The sequence below is a fragment of the Dissoconium aciculare genome (assembly GCF_010015565.1).
Source record: "Dissoconium aciculare CBS 342.82 unplaced genomic scaffold K489scaffold_7, whole genome shotgun sequence".
Taxonomy (NCBI): domain Eukaryota; kingdom Fungi; phylum Ascomycota; class Dothideomycetes; order Mycosphaerellales; family Dissoconiaceae; genus Dissoconium; species Dissoconium aciculare.
Genome location: NW_022984957.1, coordinates 1,622,749 through 1,641,189, shown reverse-complemented (window position 1 = coordinate 1,641,189; position 18,441 = coordinate 1,622,749). Strand labels below are relative to the sequence as shown.

The 18,441-nt window shown below is 54.3% G+C and overlaps 3 protein-coding genes across 3 annotated transcripts; 1 reads left to right on the top strand and 2 right to left on the bottom strand.

Annotated features, from left to right (window-relative positions):
- Positions 1–4,328: 4,328 nt before the first annotated feature.
- On the top strand, positions 4,329–6,035 carry K489DRAFT_371327 (beta-lactamase/transpeptidase-like protein; the record flags this gene model as incomplete). The annotated part of the gene is made up of 5 exons (XM_033603230.1): positions 4,329–4,394; positions 4,613–4,734; positions 4,812–4,848; positions 4,904–5,121; positions 5,207–6,035. The coding sequence occupies 5 exons, from the start codon at positions 4,329–4,331 to the stop codon at positions 6,033–6,035; spliced, it is 1,272 nt and encodes a 423-aa protein (XP_033459534.1).
- A 482-nt stretch (positions 6,036–6,517) lies between these two features.
- Positions 6,518–7,994, bottom strand: K489DRAFT_302203 (glycoside hydrolase family 17 protein; the record flags this gene model as incomplete). Its single annotated transcript, XM_033600447.1, has 4 exons — positions 6,518–6,656; positions 6,742–6,914; positions 7,029–7,609; positions 7,685–7,994. Coding segments are annotated over 4 exons (1,203 nt in total), but the record flags the coding sequence as incomplete, so codon positions are not given.
- Positions 7,995–10,009: 2,015 nt separating this feature from the next.
- On the bottom strand, positions 10,010–17,897 carry K489DRAFT_381269 (acetyl-CoA carboxylase acc1). The gene is made up of 4 exons (XM_033605079.1): positions 17,251–17,897; positions 16,893–17,158; positions 11,150–16,817; positions 10,010–11,088 (listed from the first exon to the last, which is right to left on the bottom strand). Exons 1-4 carry the CDS (start codon positions 17,413–17,415, stop codon positions 10,375–10,377), a joined length of 6,813 nt encoding a protein of 2,270 aa, XP_033459532.1. The 5' UTR covers positions 17,416–17,897; the 3' UTR covers positions 10,010–10,374.
- Positions 17,898–18,441: the final 544 nt, after the last annotated feature.

The following is an 18,441-nucleotide window of genomic DNA, read 5'->3' as shown; positions in this document are numbered from 1 at the left end:
CCACGTCAGACTCGCTCTGTCGGCCCTGAAGTATCAATATACCATGTGAAGCTGTGGTAGGTCGAAGGATTCCAGTGCTGTGCTGTGCTGCGTCATGATGAGCATCCGTCTACCGTCCCACAGCAGAAAGTCACCAGCGAGGTTCCTCAATCCTACAACCACATTGCGAAAAAGCACCTCGGTCGCGGATGAAGCGATGGGAAAACCCTACACTAGACTGCAGCTACCACTAGCGTCGTCTGCAAGGCATTTCCCCCGAAATTCCGAGGGTGCACGGCCGTCGGCGGCGATCCCGCTCAGAAAGCCCAGTGACACAATGCCACACACACACTCACTCGCACGCACTCACTCACACTCACACTGTTTCGATCGTTGTGATGATGTCGGATCTCCGAGTCACGCCGACGATATTGCGAGTCTTTGATCACACAACGTCTCGACACATCCCAGGTAGCTGTCTACCTGCGTGCCTATCTGTCTATCCGTCTTGTCCGTCTGTCTGTCTGCCTGTCCATCGGCCTCTGTTCGTGCATCATGCATCGTGGGTCTGGACGTGTGCAGGCCGGATGACATGTCGGTGAGATGCGCCTGGCTACAGCTTCCCACAAGGCTTGTGACAACTAAATACCACTGACTTCCAAAGGAATGGCCTCATATGCTAGTCTCCAGTTCTGAACGCGGGGCATTCAATCGAGATCATCCTCAGCAGAGCTGTTCAACAAGATGGTCCCCGGGTACCTTTTCCAGGCGATTACTCAATCGCCGTTCATACTCGAGGAACAGTTGTCGCCAGGATGTTCGCAGCCACTTCTTAATGATACACGTACTAGGCTGGACACGTGGGCAATATAGCAGTCGTGCAACTCTTGTCCTTCCCAGGTACGGGTACCAAAAACCGGTCCAAGATTCAACGCGCCGCCACGGGAAAGCAGTCGGATCGTCAGTGGGGCCTTGCGAAAGGCGATACGATTTGATCCGTCGATTAATCCTAGAAAATTCGTGTTCAATGACGCCAACGCCGCCTTGTGACTCTCCACTAGCTCCGTAAACCTTCCTCCACCCGGGGCAAGCAGAATCTTTCTGATCATGAGCCCTCTTTGCTGTGCTATTTTTCCTTCCCGTGGCGTATAGCTCCTCGGCATGTCCAAGCGATGCTGGGCCCGGGCGGATGACATCCCTGACGTAAACACTGTATCAGCCACGAGCTGTCTCTCTGTCGATCGTGCACTTGCACTCAACTCAAAGGACCACTCTTAAGGCCGAGAGAATTGCCTGAAGACTCACGCCTGCGCACAGGAGGTGTGCGGTGCGCATCATATCGATCGGAGCGGTAGCTGCAGACTCAAAGCCAGACAGTGCTGGAGGTAAAATTCCTTACAATCAACTGGACGCTTGAGCGGGCAAGATCAAACGGAAACCGGCTTTTACCCCTGCCTGTAGTCCTAGCATCAGGCACGTCAGGTACAGGTACCTCACATACTTAAGAGACCTACATGTACCTAGGTACAGTACATAAGCGTCCCCTCCGCGGCATCTTGCTGTGGACTCCAAGGTCTGCTTGGCAATTGTAGAGTCATCTACGGGGGTCCCCACAGGGAGAAGATTACGGAGCAGTGTTCCGTAGCATTACAGGTCCTCTCACTGTTCACTGCACGCACGCATGCACGGTAGCGCGGATGCCTCCTACATATGATTTGCAAGAGTCAAAGCAAGCCCTGCACACAACCGCTTGATGGACCACCTCATACGCGGAGATGAGTCTGGGTCGGGAGATGCACAACTCTGCACCACGAATGATGAAGTCGCTGAAGTAAGTGCAGTGCATGTTCGCGAGATGAGATCGGAGCCGTTCTACCGTTGAAGGTATGAAACAACCCCCCACCGGAGCGGAAGAAATGCCACTCTGTTTCAGAATTTCAACGGTCTCCTTGGTGGTGGCGGCCGTTGGTCATCGCCGTTTTAGAGACTAAGAACGACAAAGGCCAGGTACCTTGGATGTGAAACTTCCTCCCTCTTTGAGATCAATTGAAGCTCTCCGTGTTGCTGGAGCCAGCATGCGTGGCTAGCTATTCGGGGAGCCAGACACGGCATAGACATAAGATTGTATCATGATGCAGGCCCGACACCAAAGATAAACGACTATTGTAACTCCACGGGTACACTGGGCGAGCAGCGATAAAGACACCACTACAGCAAATGAATTGAAGCAATCGGGGACTGTACCTGAAATTTGCAGCGGAACAAAATCAATTGGTTGTTGGTAGCTTTCGGGCGGGAACGTTGAGCCGCCGCCCGCAGCTCACACTCACCGCAGCCAATTTGCCGGTCACGCCTTGCCGGATCGGCGAACTATTGCGCTCTGGCTGGTAAGGAGGCTTTCTTACCGACAATGCCTAGGCATGGTAGACCCGCCTTGTCGCCATCGTCATCGTCTTCACCACGTACGCTATCACAGTTGCGCTGCTAGTCCTGCAATCATGAGTCTGTGAGTGGCCCTGTTGAGGTCGAGACCGCAAGCAAGACTTCTGCTCGACCTTTAGAGTTTGCGCCCTTTCACGCCTAGATCGTTCCCTATTACATCCCGGATGTCCCACCGGACAACATCAGATCATCCAATTTATTCCCATTGGCGGTTGAAGGTTTCTGATCGTTGATTGCAGCATGAACCTGTCCATGCTGTCTGGGCGGAAGAGCGAGAGTCATAGACGAGATCCTTTCGTACAATTTCATATCTACTTTCGCCATTCTGACAAAAGCAAATTCAGGGTCGCAGGAATCAACGGCCAGCGACGTACGTTAGGTTTCAACTCTGATTTTTCATTTTTCATTTGCTCCACTCGTTCTGAAGCAACCGTTGAACCGCCGCTAATCCGCAGCCAGCCGAGGCATCTTAAATCAGCCCTTTGACATTGACGACAAGACATCGCTCGCGGTTGAGTGGGTCGCTAATCAAGCAAGCAAGACCGCCTGATCTGCAAGTGATCCTTTGCACATCAAACGCGAGGGATCCACAACATTCAACCTTCTAAGCGATATTGCGACCAGTCTTCATGCTCCATTACAATTAATATCCGAGAACGATGCTGTGCTGTCAATCCGAAAATGCATCATCAGAGCCTTTTGCCACAGTGATATCGAAATGGAGCAGCGGACCTGGGCTGGAAGCCCTTTCGATATATGCCCCCGGTGATTTCTACATGTGAAAATGCGGCTAGCCCATAGCTTCATGTATCTCTGGCATGACCTGATTCACGAGCAAGAACTTCGTCTATCTCGGCCGTTGGACGCGTGCGATCGTTCACCTGATCGTCACAGTCAATTGCAGGGCCTTTTCAATTCTGAACATGCATTCTCGGCCTACAGATGACGAATTGCCGTCGACTTGGCAGAGAACGCAGCGTCGCAAACCCTCGATGGGGTGCAATGCTCTCGCTCTCGTGTGGTTCGAGTACGTTCCTGATCTGCAAGGCATTCCCTGAACAGACTCGCTCTGCCTCCATTTTCTAGAAGTTTTGCCCTGGTACATCCGGACAACAAACGTAAACGACCAACTGAGCGACGCTAAACTTGCCCGCATATACACGGCAGCCGAGTAGAAGCAGCGGCTTATCATGACATTGCCCATCGTAGTGTTGTCGAGCCCACCCCTGTCAGCATTGCCGTTCACAAGCTAGTTTCGCGATGAGCAATTGCATTGTTGAGAGAAACTCGGATCCGACAAAGATGCTGTCAGTCAGCCAGCCAGCACAGAGGGTGTATGAGGGTTATGGACCGAGATCACGGAGATGCCATCTACGGGCTGCTTAGGGTACAACCAAAACCCTACCGAGGTCGAACACCTGCAGGTTCAAGGTGAAAATCATCCCAAAACAGTACAAATCTTCGAGGCCGAGGGTTCAATAATGCTCTTGGGTATAGTGGCAACCTCTAAGAGGCGAACGAATGCATCTAAATACTATGAGTATGGCTGTCCGTTTCACCATGCCCACAAGGCTGAGATTGTGGGATAAGCTTTCCCTGACGCAGATGTGGACAGACATAGACATGGATACACCCCGCATGGGTTGGCTGGCTTTGTAAGATGGGTTGGCTTCCCAGGTTGGCACTGTGATGTGTTGGCTTTGTAATATGGTCGTCGTCATCGTTGCGCGCGAGATCTATTATACACAGTGATCTGACAGCGGCCTATATTGTCAGTGGCGAGGACGTGTGGAAAACGAGCATTTCAATCATCAACCAGACTGTGCGCTGAAAGATCGATCGAACCGGCCTGAGCAGTTGGGTCAACAAACTTCATCCCTACCCCGAACAGACAGGTCCCCACCAAGATGGGTGCAGACAAGAATAAAGACGCCGCGGCAACTCGGCTCGACTCGCTCTCCAACCACCTGCAGGTATGTCGTCTCTGATGTTATGGGGAGACCGGCAACGATGATGCGAGGATCGTCTGATGCACATCATCTCGCATCCGCTAATCGCCTCGAGGTCCTATCCTCCGAGGCAATTGCGAAACACACGTCACGAGCGGAACAGAGTCCCGCCCTTGTAGCAGAATCTTATCACCCTCACCGCTGCAGAAATTCAATCTAACTGAAATCCTGGAATCACACAGGATGAGTCGGCAGCAAGCAAAGCAAGCACAGTGGCACGCGAGCTCGAGGAGGCCTTGGCAGCAGCCGTCGAGGCCGGGAAGATACCTCACGCGGTAGTCTTCGCTACGAACACAGATGGCATGTGAAACGTACCCATCACATGTGGCGTTTTCGGTGGAGGTTTCAGCTAATCGATGCCGCAGGTACTTTCACATACAGCCATGCAAGTGGCCTGCACAAGTACACTCAAGACAAGGTAAAGGCCGATAACGAGAGGATGGCAACGATCAAATGCCCTGACAACAATCCAGGAGCCTATCACGGAAGACGCGCTTTTCATGCTCGCATCACAGACGAAGCTTCTGACTGCCATCTGTGCGCTGAAAGTAGTCGAGCAAGGCTTGATCGGTTTGGACGACGACGTCAGCCCACACCTAGCTGAGCTCGCTGCGCGTCCCATCCTTACCGGGTTTGACGATGAGAAGAAGAGTCCCTTGTGTGAACAACGCAAGAATCCCATCACGTTGAGGTGAGTCTCTGTCGAGCATGGTCCACGTGGTTTTTGTCTCATGTGAAAATGATGACCTACTCTGCTCGATGCTGACCGTCTGTAGACAGCTGCTCTCACATACCTCTGGCTCCGGATATCCTTTTACCCCCGAATTGATCAAGTATCTGACCCTGAAAGGCTGGACACCTGACAGTCCCAATGCCGCGACCATCGTCGAGCGTTATGACTTCCCCCTCAGCTTCGAGCCCGGAACGAGCTGGGGATACGGGCCGGGAATCGACTGGGCGGGGCTTCTCGTCGAACGCCTGTCCAAGCTGACGCTGGAGGAGTTTATGAAAAAACACATCTTCCAACCCCTCGGCATCACCGGCATCAGCTTCTGGCCGGAAACCCTCGGCACAGCCAAGGAGAGAATCCCGGAACTCGTCGTCCGCCGCGCCGACGGCACCTTCGGACCCAACACCAAGAAGACCCTGAACACCAACTCCACCGACTGCTTCGGCGGCCACGGCGCCTACGCCCAGCTCGGCGACTACCTCAAAGTCCAACGCAGCTTACTGGCCAACGACGGCGTGCTCCTGAAGCCCGCGAGCGTCGACGAGCTCTTCCGGCCCCAGCTCTCGGCGAAGCCGCTGGCCGCGCTGAATTTCTTCCGCAAACATCTGAGCACGTCGCTGGTCGGCGGTATCAACCAGGACATCGAGGTCAGCTACGGTCTGGGCGGGATGGTGTTCCTGGCGGATGACGTGGGACGGCGTCGCAAGGGCACGCTGTCGTGGGGTGGCATGGTCAATCCCTTCTGGATCATCGATCGTGAGGCTGGACTCGCTTTGACGGTGGGCTTCCAGGTCTTGCCGACGGGTGATGCGGGAGTCAAGGAGATGACTAGCGTGGCGGAGAGGGCGGTCTATAAGATGGCTGGGTTGGCGTGAGAAGCTTCCCATGACGTTGATGGACGTGGGAGTGGATATGGCACTCGAGAACAGGGGCGATTCTCATGGATCATTTCGCGTCTATACATACATACATTCATTACAGGACACCACGCCGCTCGGGAACCTCCCACGTAGTCCTGTCTGACCCTTTTCCCGTCGCGAAATCCCCGCCTCTTTCATGAGCCAATTCCCGAGGCGAGATTGCCGTCTCTATCAGCTCTGCCGAGCACCCTCTGCCCATGGCACCAGAACCCGCTCATCTCTCGGATGAAGCCTGTCCCTCATCAATACGCGAGAACATACATTATCGATCCTTAACCGAACAACGCCCACGAATGCAGTCTTGCATCTCCACCAATGCCAGAAAACCCAGCCCCCAATTTGCGCAATCGCAGAAACTCCCAATCTCCGTTCACGAATCGATACCAGGAATGATACGGCGGCGGCGAAAAGAAACCCGATCAGACATAGGGTGCAGAGACAGTGCGACCGCCACAGTCAGGAATGACCAATCCCTTCTTCAGATTCCGGTTATGATCCATCAAGCCCCAGTAAGGCTCCCAATTGTTCGCGGGGGTATCGAAGCGGTGTTTCCATTGCTCATCGAAAGCCTCGAACCTGTTGAATGGGAATGGAGGTCAGTGGGGGTGCTTGCGCATGTGGCGAGAGAGAAAAAGAAGATTGTTGTTTGCGGGAAACGTACCAGAAATAATTCGTGCCGTTGGTGAGCGCGGCGCATACCCAGTCGCTCATGAAGGTGTTGAGGTTGGCTATGCTCGCGACGGCGCCGTCGTCGCTGGTCACGCAGCCGTAGTTCGCATCCTGTCCACCGCAATGGTGACCGCCTTGAGTCGGCCAGCCGATTTCGCCAATCATCTGGAGGGGAGAGAAAGGGTATGGTCAGCATTGGGGATATCTCGAGCGGTGTCGATGTGATAGAACATGGTTGCCGACCAGAGGAATTTTGGGGGAGGGAAAAAAAAGACTCACCCGTTTGGGATACGAGCTTCCACCGACAGTACCAGTCTTGAGCCCGGGCAGGGCCACAATGCTCTGCCAATACGTCCAGGCCCAGCTAGTACCCTGCTCCGCCTTGACACCCGCGAAGAAAGGGTGAACATTGGCCATGACGATGTCCGAGGAAGACGCCAGGTCAGGGTTGTTCTTCCAAGCCTCGCCCAGATCGGCAGTGGAGACGGTCAATTCGATCTTCATGGTCGCCAATTTCGTGCGCACGGCTTGTAATTGCGTCGCGAGTTGTGTCACGGTGAGATACTTGCCGAAGAGGACTTCGTTGCCGACGATGATGCCTGCGAAGCGTGAGGAAGGGTATTTGTCGAGGATGCCGTACATTTGTTCGACTTGGCGTTCGTTGGTGGTCGTATTGCCGTCGAGGTACACGCCGAGCCAGACTTTCATGGAGGAGCTCATGCCGAGGCGGTCGATGGCCTCAAGGACCATGGCGGTCTGGTTACAATCTGTGCCGTAGAGCCGCACTGCAGGCGTCAATTGTGATAGGATTGCGATGTCGAGGGTGACGTTGTTCTGATCGGGAGGGTTGGTCAGGCACGCTGTGATTGGGTTAGCAAGACATGTCAGATGTGCGCATCGGTCGAGCCAAACGCGAGGCTTTGGTGGATGCTTACCTGGATATTGCGCATTCAAGGGAGTATAGTCCATTGTCGGGAAAACCTTGTGGAAGTTCTTGTTGCCCATGACAGCTTTGATCTCCCGTGTATTCATGTCCCAGAGACCCTGAGAGCTCCCTTGCGAGACCGTGACGCCACCAGAGTTACCATCACCGTTGCTCTGTGAAGCTTTCCTGCTACCAAGGACTCCACCGACGATGCCTCCCGCGATGGCAAGGACGACAATAACGGCTATGCCGACTCCCACCAACCAACGTAATCGCTTCTGCCCGCTACTTTGCTGTTTTAGCCACTCTGACTTTTCTTGATCGCGCGACGCTGACACCGGGCCGTAGTTGCCGCTCAGCGCGCGTGGGCCTCCTCCGAAAGCTTTCATCACTCCTGCTCCAGCGCCGCCTGCGCCAGCCGGAGCGGATGAAGCAGGCACGTGCTCGTTGAAGCCATCATCGCCATCATCGGCGATGTCCCTTGGGTCGAACTCGTCATACCCGTCGCCGTGATAGTAAGAAGCGCGTGGTAGTGATCTGTCGAAGCTTGATATGCTTGATCCTGCTGCGATGCCGGCTGCGCCCAAGTAGGCGTTCGGTGAAGGACTATACCGGTGTATTGACCGCGACGGCGAATGTGAATATTGTGGCCGTCCATCGTTATTGACGAGCGGCGCTATTGATGTTTGAGAGTCTCGTAGTTGATGATTTGCGGGCATGAGCGACATGTGAGGCGGAGGCATCGGAGGAGCTTGAGCGTAGTGTTGTCGGTCTCTAGTGTCATCATAGCTTGGTTGTGGAGAAGGGGACTCCATCCTGGGGTTATAGAGGTTGTCAACGTCTCGCAACGCGGGATGCACACTGCTCACAGATCGCGGATATCCAGAATTGATGCTAGGTGATCCGTGACCGTCACGAGCGAAGTGAGCATCGTGTCGCGGGGTCTGGGGTGTGAGCTGTATTGAGTTGGAGGGCGAGTGTCGAGCGGATCGCGATGATGGTCGGTAGGGTGGTAATGACGAGGTCGGAGGGTCATACAGGACGCCGTCATCTCGATCGTGGTACTCGGCGCGGGGAGCGTACCGCCTGTCGGACATGATGCTTTTCTTCCGGGCAGGCTGAGCACGAGGCGAGGGAACCCAACGGTCGTCCTCAGCGGTCGTCCGTTGGAACGTTTGTCTTGCAGAAAGTGGAACAGATCACGCTTCGTTCGGGTAGGCAGAGATTGAACAAAGCGCTCGTCGAGCGAAGAATTGCCCTGTCGTGCACAAAGTATCAATTTCAATGTACACAGTGTTGTTTGAGCAGGCGCCGGAAACTGGGAATGTCGAGAAGCCGCGGAAACCCCAGCAACAAAGCCTGTAAGTGATACACGAGCACAAGTTATCACCCGAGAAGAGATTGGTCGACTGGGTTGTTTTCTTCCCCGAGATTGTCAGCAACGGTCACAACTGTGGGCGATTAGAGAATGGCGAGTGAAGGACGATGGCAATGGTCCTGGAAGCCGGCCGCGTGGAGAGTAATGTGTATGGATGCGCGTTTGAGCGGCGCAGCAGGGAAAAGGCGTGGTCGAACGAGATGCATGCATGCGTGTACCCGCCCCGTCGTCGAACTGTCAATGAACGGTACGGGTGGACTTGTAGGGCTGCTGCTGGGTTGGTTAATTCGTCTTCCCGTCGTGTTCAATCATAGTAGTCGAGAATGGAGGATGCGAACTTTCGTATTTCTGGCAGCGGCTGTACATTAACAACAGTCTGCAACAAGAAAAGGCGACGATGATAGTAGCGCTGCGCCCAGAGGATTCGCCTCTCATACTTACGACATCATCATCACACACAGACGAGACGAAACCCGATGTTGGAGTCAAAAGCGCCGGATCCATACTAGCGTGGTCCTAAATATAGCTAGATCTGAACGGCACGGTAGCACCCAGCAACAAGAAAAGACAAAAACCCCAAGCATTACATAATCCGCAGAGAGGGGAGCGCAATTTGTACGGGCGGTCCTCTGATCAAATGTACTGCTCCAGTGCTGTATTGATACTGCTCAACGACAACATGCTGATGATGATCGTGACGGGCGCACGTTGCATCACCGTTCAGAAGAAGTCGATGAAAATCCCCGAACGATTCCTCGCCCGTCGCGCGAACGACACCGATTCGTACCCATGCGCGCCACACACAGCCCGCCCGCCACATGGTGTTCTCACAGCCCTCCCCGCCCCGCCACCAAGTTTCCAAAATTGCGCATTCGATACGGGGTCGGGTTGGATGCGTGCACATGATCAGGAGAGGGTTGACGATACCACCATCCTTCCACGAAAAGACTGTCTGCTGTTTGGACGAATTGACTGCGCGCAACTTCATACAGTCTCGTGCGGCTATGAGCGGAGAGCGTGAAAGCAGTTTAGACATCGGGTCCAAGTCTGCGTCTCAAACAGCGTGATCCAAGTCGAACAATTCCATCGTAAATTCATGAGAGACTACCTTTCCCATCGTACTGAACAAAAACGAAAAAACAACCATTACGCTCCCTGTGATACGAAACATGAGACAGCACAGAACAAAAACCAACGAAACCGACACTCCAAAACCCTTATCTGGGAAAACTTTCCGCGCCTTCCCAAATTCCATCGTAATCCTTTCTATCGTAACGCACCGCGGAGAGCAGTGTTATCAAGGGTTCCATGAGAGACCTCCCTTATGCCCGGGCGAGCCACTTGAGGACCTCCTCCTTCTCGTTCACAGGCAACATGCTGAGGACTTGAGCCACACCCTTCAGTCCGCCAGTCTTGTTGCTGCGCATGAGGGCCGCGACGTCATAAGCGACAGCGTCAGCCTTCATGGCCTCGATCTTGTCTGCGATTGACTTGCGGTTCTCCTCGAACCAGACCGCCACCGCCTTGTCATCGGTCGGGTAGTTGGGCAGCGAAGACCAGGCCTCGAGGGTCTTGAGGTTGGCATCGCGGTTGACGAGGTCCTTGGATTGTTGGCCGGCGATGCGGCGGAGCACGTATTCCTCGTTGAGACGGCGGCGGAGACGCCAGTAGAAAAAGCGACGGGCTTGTGCCCATTGTAGAGCCATGCGGATCGTGCCCTTGGCCTCCATACGCCCGGCACGGTCGTGCAAATCGGCGTATTGCAGAGAGATCTGCAGGTAGACCGGTAGTAGGAGATTCTCACGCTCCGTCATCTTGCGCTTGATATCGTTCTGTTGCTCGGCCGTGAGGTCCTTTGCCAGCGAGCGTGTCTTGAGCTCGCCGTAGGTCGGGTCGAGGCGGGCCATGGTCTCAAGCTGACGTTCCTTACGGTACTTGATGCCAACGATACCCTCGGGCTCGAGCACACCACCGCGGGATTCCTCGTCGGCATACATTTCCATGTATTGAGGGTTGATCGTGGGGTCGACGACGACCTGCGATTGTAAATTAGTCATGTGTCCACTCGTTCTTCAAATCACCCAGGTCATAACTTACCCAAGAACCACCTCGGAGCTCTCCATGCGGCGGGATGTATACGAAGATAGGCTGCTCGTACTTGACCAGCGCGTCGACGATGTAGGAGCCATACTTGAGAACCTCGTTGTACATATCACGCTGGCCACCAGAGAAACCTCGCCAGTTGGCAAGGATCATCAGAGGCAATTGTTCACCGTGGTTGAAGTCGCGGATTGCTTGTGCAGTCTTGTAAGCACTGTTCGGGTACCACACACCACCCGCCTCGTTGGTGACTTGCTCAATCGAGTCAGGGTTGGCGGGATCAGCGGGGGAGACGTTCTCCACGGAACGTGTCTCGACACCAATGACACCGACCGGAATGCCGCCGAGACGAGCGCGGCCGATGACGACGGTCCTGGCCCAGCCGCCGAGCGCCTCCTCAAAGGAATCTTTGTCGAACAGACCAGATTTGAAACCAGCATCGGTCTGCTGACCAGCAATAAGGTGACGAACGTCGTAAGGCGCCTTTTGTGGAGGGAAGAAGGTCACTTCACGATCCCAAGTGTCGGCTGAAGGTGAAATTGGCACAGGCGCGCCACGCTTCTCTGGTACGAACGAGAGCCATCGAACAATCTTGGACACACCAGCAAAGTCATCATTGGCTGTCATGTGGGAGACACCGTTCTTGTACATGATCTGGGTGCCACCGAGCTGGAGGTTGGAAGTGTACACTTCGCGGCCGAGAAGTTTGTTGATGGCGGGTGCACCTGTCAAAATGATCGGCTGTCCCTCAATTTGGATGGAACGTTGACCGAGACGGACGAGGTAGGCACCAATACCGACGGAACGGCAGGTGACGAGTGTCAATGTGAAGATATCCTCGTAGGCGCGAGAAGTCTCACCGGCGATGAGTCCAGAGCCTCGAAGACATTCAACACCAAGACCGTCCTCGGCACCAATGATGGTCGTGATCTGGTGGCGGAGCTCGCCCTCAACGGTGATTGGCTTGGTGAGGACGTGCTTCAGCGCGCCGTCTTCGAAACGAGCCTTCTTCTCTGGTGTGAGGTAGAGATACTCGAAGCCCGCCTCGGGTCTGTTGGCATCCTTCCAGGCGACAGAGAAGTGCGGAATAAGCTCTTCAGCCATACCGATACGTGCACCCGAGTTGGCCGACAAGTAAATCCTTGGGATACCAAGCTTGCGAGCAAGCTCGGAACACTTGTGAAAGAAGTTGTCTTCCAAAGGACCAAAGGAGCCGATCTTGTGGGTGATGTCGTTCGCGATAATGATGAAGCGGCGACCACGGGGATATTCGGGAGTCTTTGCGGTGACCATCCAGCCGACCATTCCGATCTGGTTGGCACCCGGTTCACGGTGGACTTCAGCCAAATTGTCGCTTTCGTCGATCACGAGTTCGTTATACTCGATACAATCTCCACGGACTGGCTGCTTGTCTTTCATGGATGGGTGCTGGGCCACAATAGCGGTCCATTCGTTCTCAATGGCTTGACGGAACAGCTCCGGGAAATCGTAGACGTATTGTGTGCCCATGATGTGTGCCTTGTAACGTTTCGGCTGGAGTGCGCCCTTGGTCTCGTAGGGAGTTGAGACCGGTCGCAGATGCATGGAGCCAACCTTGTTGGTACCACCGATGCTGTGGAAGAACCATTCGTTACCCTTTTCTGATTTACGCTCCTCGTAAAGCTCAACCGAGATGATGTATCCGGACGTGTTAGTGATGATGATGCGGATGGGCAGTGGTGCGCCTGTCTTGGGATCTGTGCAGATGATGCGGATCTCAGCACCTGTGACACGAAGTCTCCAGGCACGACGACCAAATCGATCGAGGAAGTTAGCAAGCGACTCTTCGAGTTTGCTGGGGTCCATGGAGAAGATGGCCGAGAAGTTGATGAAGATGTGGTTCATGTCAGAGTTGTTGTTACCAACGATTTCCATGGCATCAAGGATGTCAGTCATCAGTCGGTCAGCCTCGGAGATCATGTACTCGGCAGTTGGGATGTCCTCGTTCAGATGGCCAACACGAACCGTGGCGCGAGTGAAGTAGCGCTTGTCGGTTTCCGCATTCTTGCCGATAGCCTCGTACATGTGGATGTTACGGTTCTCGGTGAAAACCGGACGAATGTTGAATTTCGACAGACGTCCTAGTTCAAGTTGGAAAGCGAGCGCAGGCTCGATGTGACGAATGCTGATGTCCTCCTCATAAGCGGGACCACGGAAGGTGTAGTATCCTGGATAGGTGCCGTCCTTGTGACCGCAAATGAATGTGAGACGACGCACACGTCGAGCAATGAGTTCTTCGCGGTAGTCTTTGATGATCGGCATCAAGCGAGAGAGGATCTCGGCATCATCAGTGCTCTCAGCATCACGGATAGCCACATTGCAGACGGCAGTGAGCTCTTCGTCGCTCTCAGGCTTCGCCACTTGCGGACCACGTCTCTTGGACAGGTCGGCCGACAACGTGTTCCCTTGAGCGCTCTTGGCTGGCTTAGTTCCGACCAGAGGGAAGGCTTCTAAAACTTTGGCAAGATATTCATCGACTTCATCGAGGAAGGGCACTGGGACAACGGCACCTCGGCGGATAGGCTCACCAGATCCAATCTTACGGTCAATGTAACTCATATCGCTGATGGAGTGCACGCGTGAGAGTTGGTTTGGCCCAGGGGTTCCAGGATTGGATGCATGTGTTGAGGCGACAGGGAGACCGAACTCGGCCTCGCCTACTTTTCGGAGCGCAAAATCCCATGCCAGGACATATGGAGCTTCATCTGTGACCATGTAGTCGATCTTCTTAAGCTGGTAAGCACGGTAGGCGCGACGTGTGTAGACCTCGAGGGCAGCGAGAGACACCCAGGGGTCTTGATGGGCGAAAAAGGTCGGCAGCACATCGAAGACAGTATACTTCGAGTCGACCACTTCTCTGATGATGTCGTAATTTGGCGTACGGTGCTCCCATCCGCTCTCGCCATAGCGGGATTCTCGGACAGCTGAGCGGAGGATGTGCTCCATCTGAGCGCTGCGCTCCTCGAGAGATGGAAGAGCGCACTGGATAAGAACCTCACGAGCCTTCAGGGCGACCACAGCTACAGGTCGTCCCTCCAGCTCGGCGAGCTTCTGAAGCGAGGGGCGGAAGAACTTGGCAATGTTACCAATGCCAGGCTGATTGGGCTGGTATGCCTGGAGAATAGCAACGACGAGATTGTTCTTCGCATTGGCACGGGTGTGAGCGAGCACGGTCTGTACGACGCTCACGACCTTGTCCTTGTTGGCATCACGGAGAGCCAAGATGACCTCTTCATCGCGATTCTGACGAGCGGAGAAGATGCTCTCGACGGCAATGTATTGGTCGAACAGTCGGATGAAAGTGTTGAACTCGTGCACTTTCAGGCCCTCGCTGTATTTGTTCATGATGTCCAACAGTGGTGCCAAGCTGGTGCGGAGAAGTTCGGCTTCTGAGGGACTGAGTGCCTCTGCGCAGAACCGCTCGAAGGCTTTTTGGAGCTGCTTTGCAGGGAATTCGCTCTTGCGGCTGTGCGCACGCTCAACGATCTGCTCGAACGCAGCATCGAGCTTCTGAGGCATACGTGAGTGAAGCGCAGATGCTTTGAAAGTCCACTCGCCGTATGGCAATTCCGGATCACGAAGCACGGCAATAAGGTCCTTGAGCGTAGAAGCCATGATACTTTGGTTGTCGAAACCGCTGAGGATGTTCGATAGGACGCCGAACAGGAACTCAAATCGTTGCGTGATCTTGGTTCCAAGAACGACTGGCGGACCAAATTCGGGCATTGATCCGAGGAAAGGTTGCGCGGACTTGACCTTGGAGGGATCGTCCAATTGCAAAACACCGAGAACGTCTCCTGCTTCCAAGGTAGCGCCGGGCTGGAGGACCAAGTTCACCAAGCCATCCTCCTGCGCAACTAAAGGCATGTACATCTTCATGACCTCCACTTCGGCAAAGGTCTCGCCCTTCTTAACGTGCTCGCCGTTCTCAACAGTGTACTTGACGAGCTTTCCTGGAGATGGCGTCCGGAGCTGGGTGGGATCATTCTCCTGCTCGAGCAGGCAAGTCTTGCCGTCGACACTCATACGAACAGCACCGACTTCTTCCTTCCAGTAGACGTTGTGTGATCGTCCTCCGAGGAGCACAAGCAATCCCCCGTCGGAGAGCGTGCGGATGCTCACCAGAACCTTGCTACCGTTGATGTACAATGTGTAGCTATCTGCGCTTGAGCGCGTTGATGTGAATTTGTACTTCATGCCCTCGTAGATGAACTCTGTCGGGAAGACGATGCGTAGGATGTCCTTGCTCGGCACTTGACCCTTCTCGAGACCTGCTCGATACTCGCCGAGACATTGCTCACTGGCCAAATGAGCCTGGGTGACAGCACCACAGATGACTGCGATAATCGGGTCCGGCCTCTCTGCGGTCAATCTCTTGCTAATCAGCTCGTCGAGCCAGCCGGTGGTGATGGTGTTTTCTTCGAAAGCCGGTGTCTCGAGCAGCTTGATCAGGTATTCCACAGTTGTCCTGAAGTCACCACGAATGCTCAGCTCTTTCAGTGCGACGACCATGTGCTTCCTTGACGCTGTACGGTTCTCTCCGTATGCGAAAATGTGACCGAACTGTGAATCGGAGAAGTTGTGAATCGATGAAGCAGCTCCAACGGAGAAGTATCCCCAGACGTTGGAGCTCGATCGGAAATTCAGCTCATGCATGGTACCCGAAGAGGGCTTGAAGCCTTCACCAGGATCCTCGGAGGTGATACGACAAGCTGTGCAGTGACCCTTGGGTCTTGGTCGTCGCTGTTGTGACGCGCTGTCTTCCTTTTCGAAGTTGAAATCGATCTCGGTCGTAGTGTGCGGGTCAGCTCCATACAATAATCGAATGTCGCGAATGCGATGTAGAGGTAGACCCATCGCGATGAGCAATTGAGCAGCTGGGATGTTGACACCAGACACCATCTCTGTCGTGGGATGCTCGACCTGGAGACGAGGGTTCAGCTCCAAGAAGTAGAATTTGTCATCGGAGTGTGAGTAGAGGTATTCGACAGTACCGGCTGAGACGTAACCGACCAGTCGACCGAGCGCGACTGCAGCAGCTTCCATCTTGCGGAAGGTTTCTTGGCTGGCGATTGTGACGGGAGCCTCTTCGATGATCTTCTGGTGGCGTCGCTGGACGGAGCAATCACGACCAAAGATGGAAATGTTGTTGCCGTACTGGTCTGCAATCAGCTGGACCTCCAAATGCCTTGCATTGCCCGCAAGCTTCATGATGAAGATGGGCGATCCTGGGATCTCATTTGCGGCAGCCTTGTACAGGGCGGCGAAAGAGGCCTCGTCGTCGACCTTACGAATGCCCTTACCACCACCTCCTTCTGAGGCTTTGACCATGACTGGGAAACCAATCTTCTTGGCGGCTACCAGACCTTCCTCGACGGAGGTGACGCATCCTTTGGCGTAGATGTCCTCTGCCACGGTCACAATGTTGTTATCATCCACCTCCACCTCTTCGACACCAGTTCCGGACCATGGGATGCATGGCACGCCCGCGTGTTGCGCTACAATGGTGGACGAGATCTTGTCACCCAGTGATCGCATGGCCGAACCCGGTGGGCCGATGAAGACGATCTTCTTCGGTGACGCAGCGAGAGACTCTGGAAGCTTCGGGTTTTCTGATGCGTGACCCCTGCCAGATTGATCGTTAGCATGTCCTCTGTGGCAACCCGACCATCCGTCCCTCATCACGACCGGCGGCACTTACCATCCTGCCCAGACGGCGTGAACGTTCATGCGCTCAGCGATGTCCACGATGAGTTCCACGTTCGCGTAGTTGTTGTTGTTTGTGCCTCCGGGTACTTCGACGTACTGGTCAGCCATTCGGATGTAATCCGCATTGGCGGCCAAGTCTTCCGGGGTGGCCATCACAGTGAACTGGATGGCCCGCTCGTCGCCAAACGTCTCGTACGCCCATTTCCGTACTGATCGGATCTCTTTGACTGCTGCGATACCGTTGTTCGCGATCAGAACCTAGCAGGGTCATTGTCAGCTGTTGCGCCAGTCGTAGCTTGGATCGCTTAAACCCGATCAATGCTCGAGTCAAGCTATCGTCAGACACTTACACTTCCGATCACGGTATGACCATCGTGAGCGACAACGAAGTCCTTCAATTTGCTGGGCGGCGCTTTGGAGACATGGTTGCCTCCAACAAAATGTGGTGCCAGGTTATGCCTGGCCGCATAGCTGCTGGGTTGGCCGTTCGCATGGCCATTGGCTTGTGACGCCATATTGGTAGCCCTCTGCATGCAACGGTGGAGTGGCAGCTGCAGAAATGCTGGAGGAAAGCGGAAAACAAAAAAAAAGACAGATAGAAGGATGCGGAATTAAATCGAGTGACAGGTCAAGAAGAGGAGCTCTGTCTGATGACAATGTAGCTCTCGGCGGCCTGTTGCTGTCTTGCTGCAGTGTTGATTTCCAGCAGGGTTTCGACCCGATGCAAGCGATTATTAGGACCGGGTCTAAAATCCGGTGGGTGTGCTATCGTCGGATATCTAGAAATCGTGGGCGAAGCGGCTGCCCCACGCATTAATCGAATCTGTGACCGGCCGCTTGATTGAGCCCGCACGTTTGGAAGGGTCGATACTTCAACGGTTCTCTCGAACTACTCGAACGAGCGCCGCCGATGAACTGATATCGAAATGGAGACAGAATCGTTTTCGGAATTGCGAGAGGTGAGAATGAAATCGTGAGGAAGCCAGCATCTGGTACGCGCGGAAACACAATGAAGATATTAATACCAAGTTACATGTTGGGTGAGGTCTATCTACCATTGATCGTCACACCGAAACGGATGGGACATTCGTGGGGTACGTACCGAAGACTTACTCCACCTATTTCGCCCAGCGGAGAAGTATTCGGAGAGAAAATGCGCAAGGTTCCAAGGTTAGTTAGTTTGCACTGAATTTTGGCCCGGGAATTGAGTCTCCAGGGACTTTGAAAGGGCCCCGGGGCGTCACCACCGCACGTCAGGTAAGCACGGCGAGCTGAAAGGACCGATTTTCGAGGCGGTCCAATTATAAAAATACACCTGCTGCTGTATGGAAACTCCGGTGATCCTCCGAATCTCACAGAAAGGATAATCGCTTGTCATGGATCCATTCCTTCGTGAACGTCTCCCACGTCCTTAGATTTGTCCTGCGCACTGCGGTCCCAAACCAACCCAACCTCGGAGGATTTCTTTGGGGACGATACATTCCATGGGTGTTGAACGGTTGAGGGGGGGTCCAGGGAACGTGGCCGTGTGGTAGAGTCTA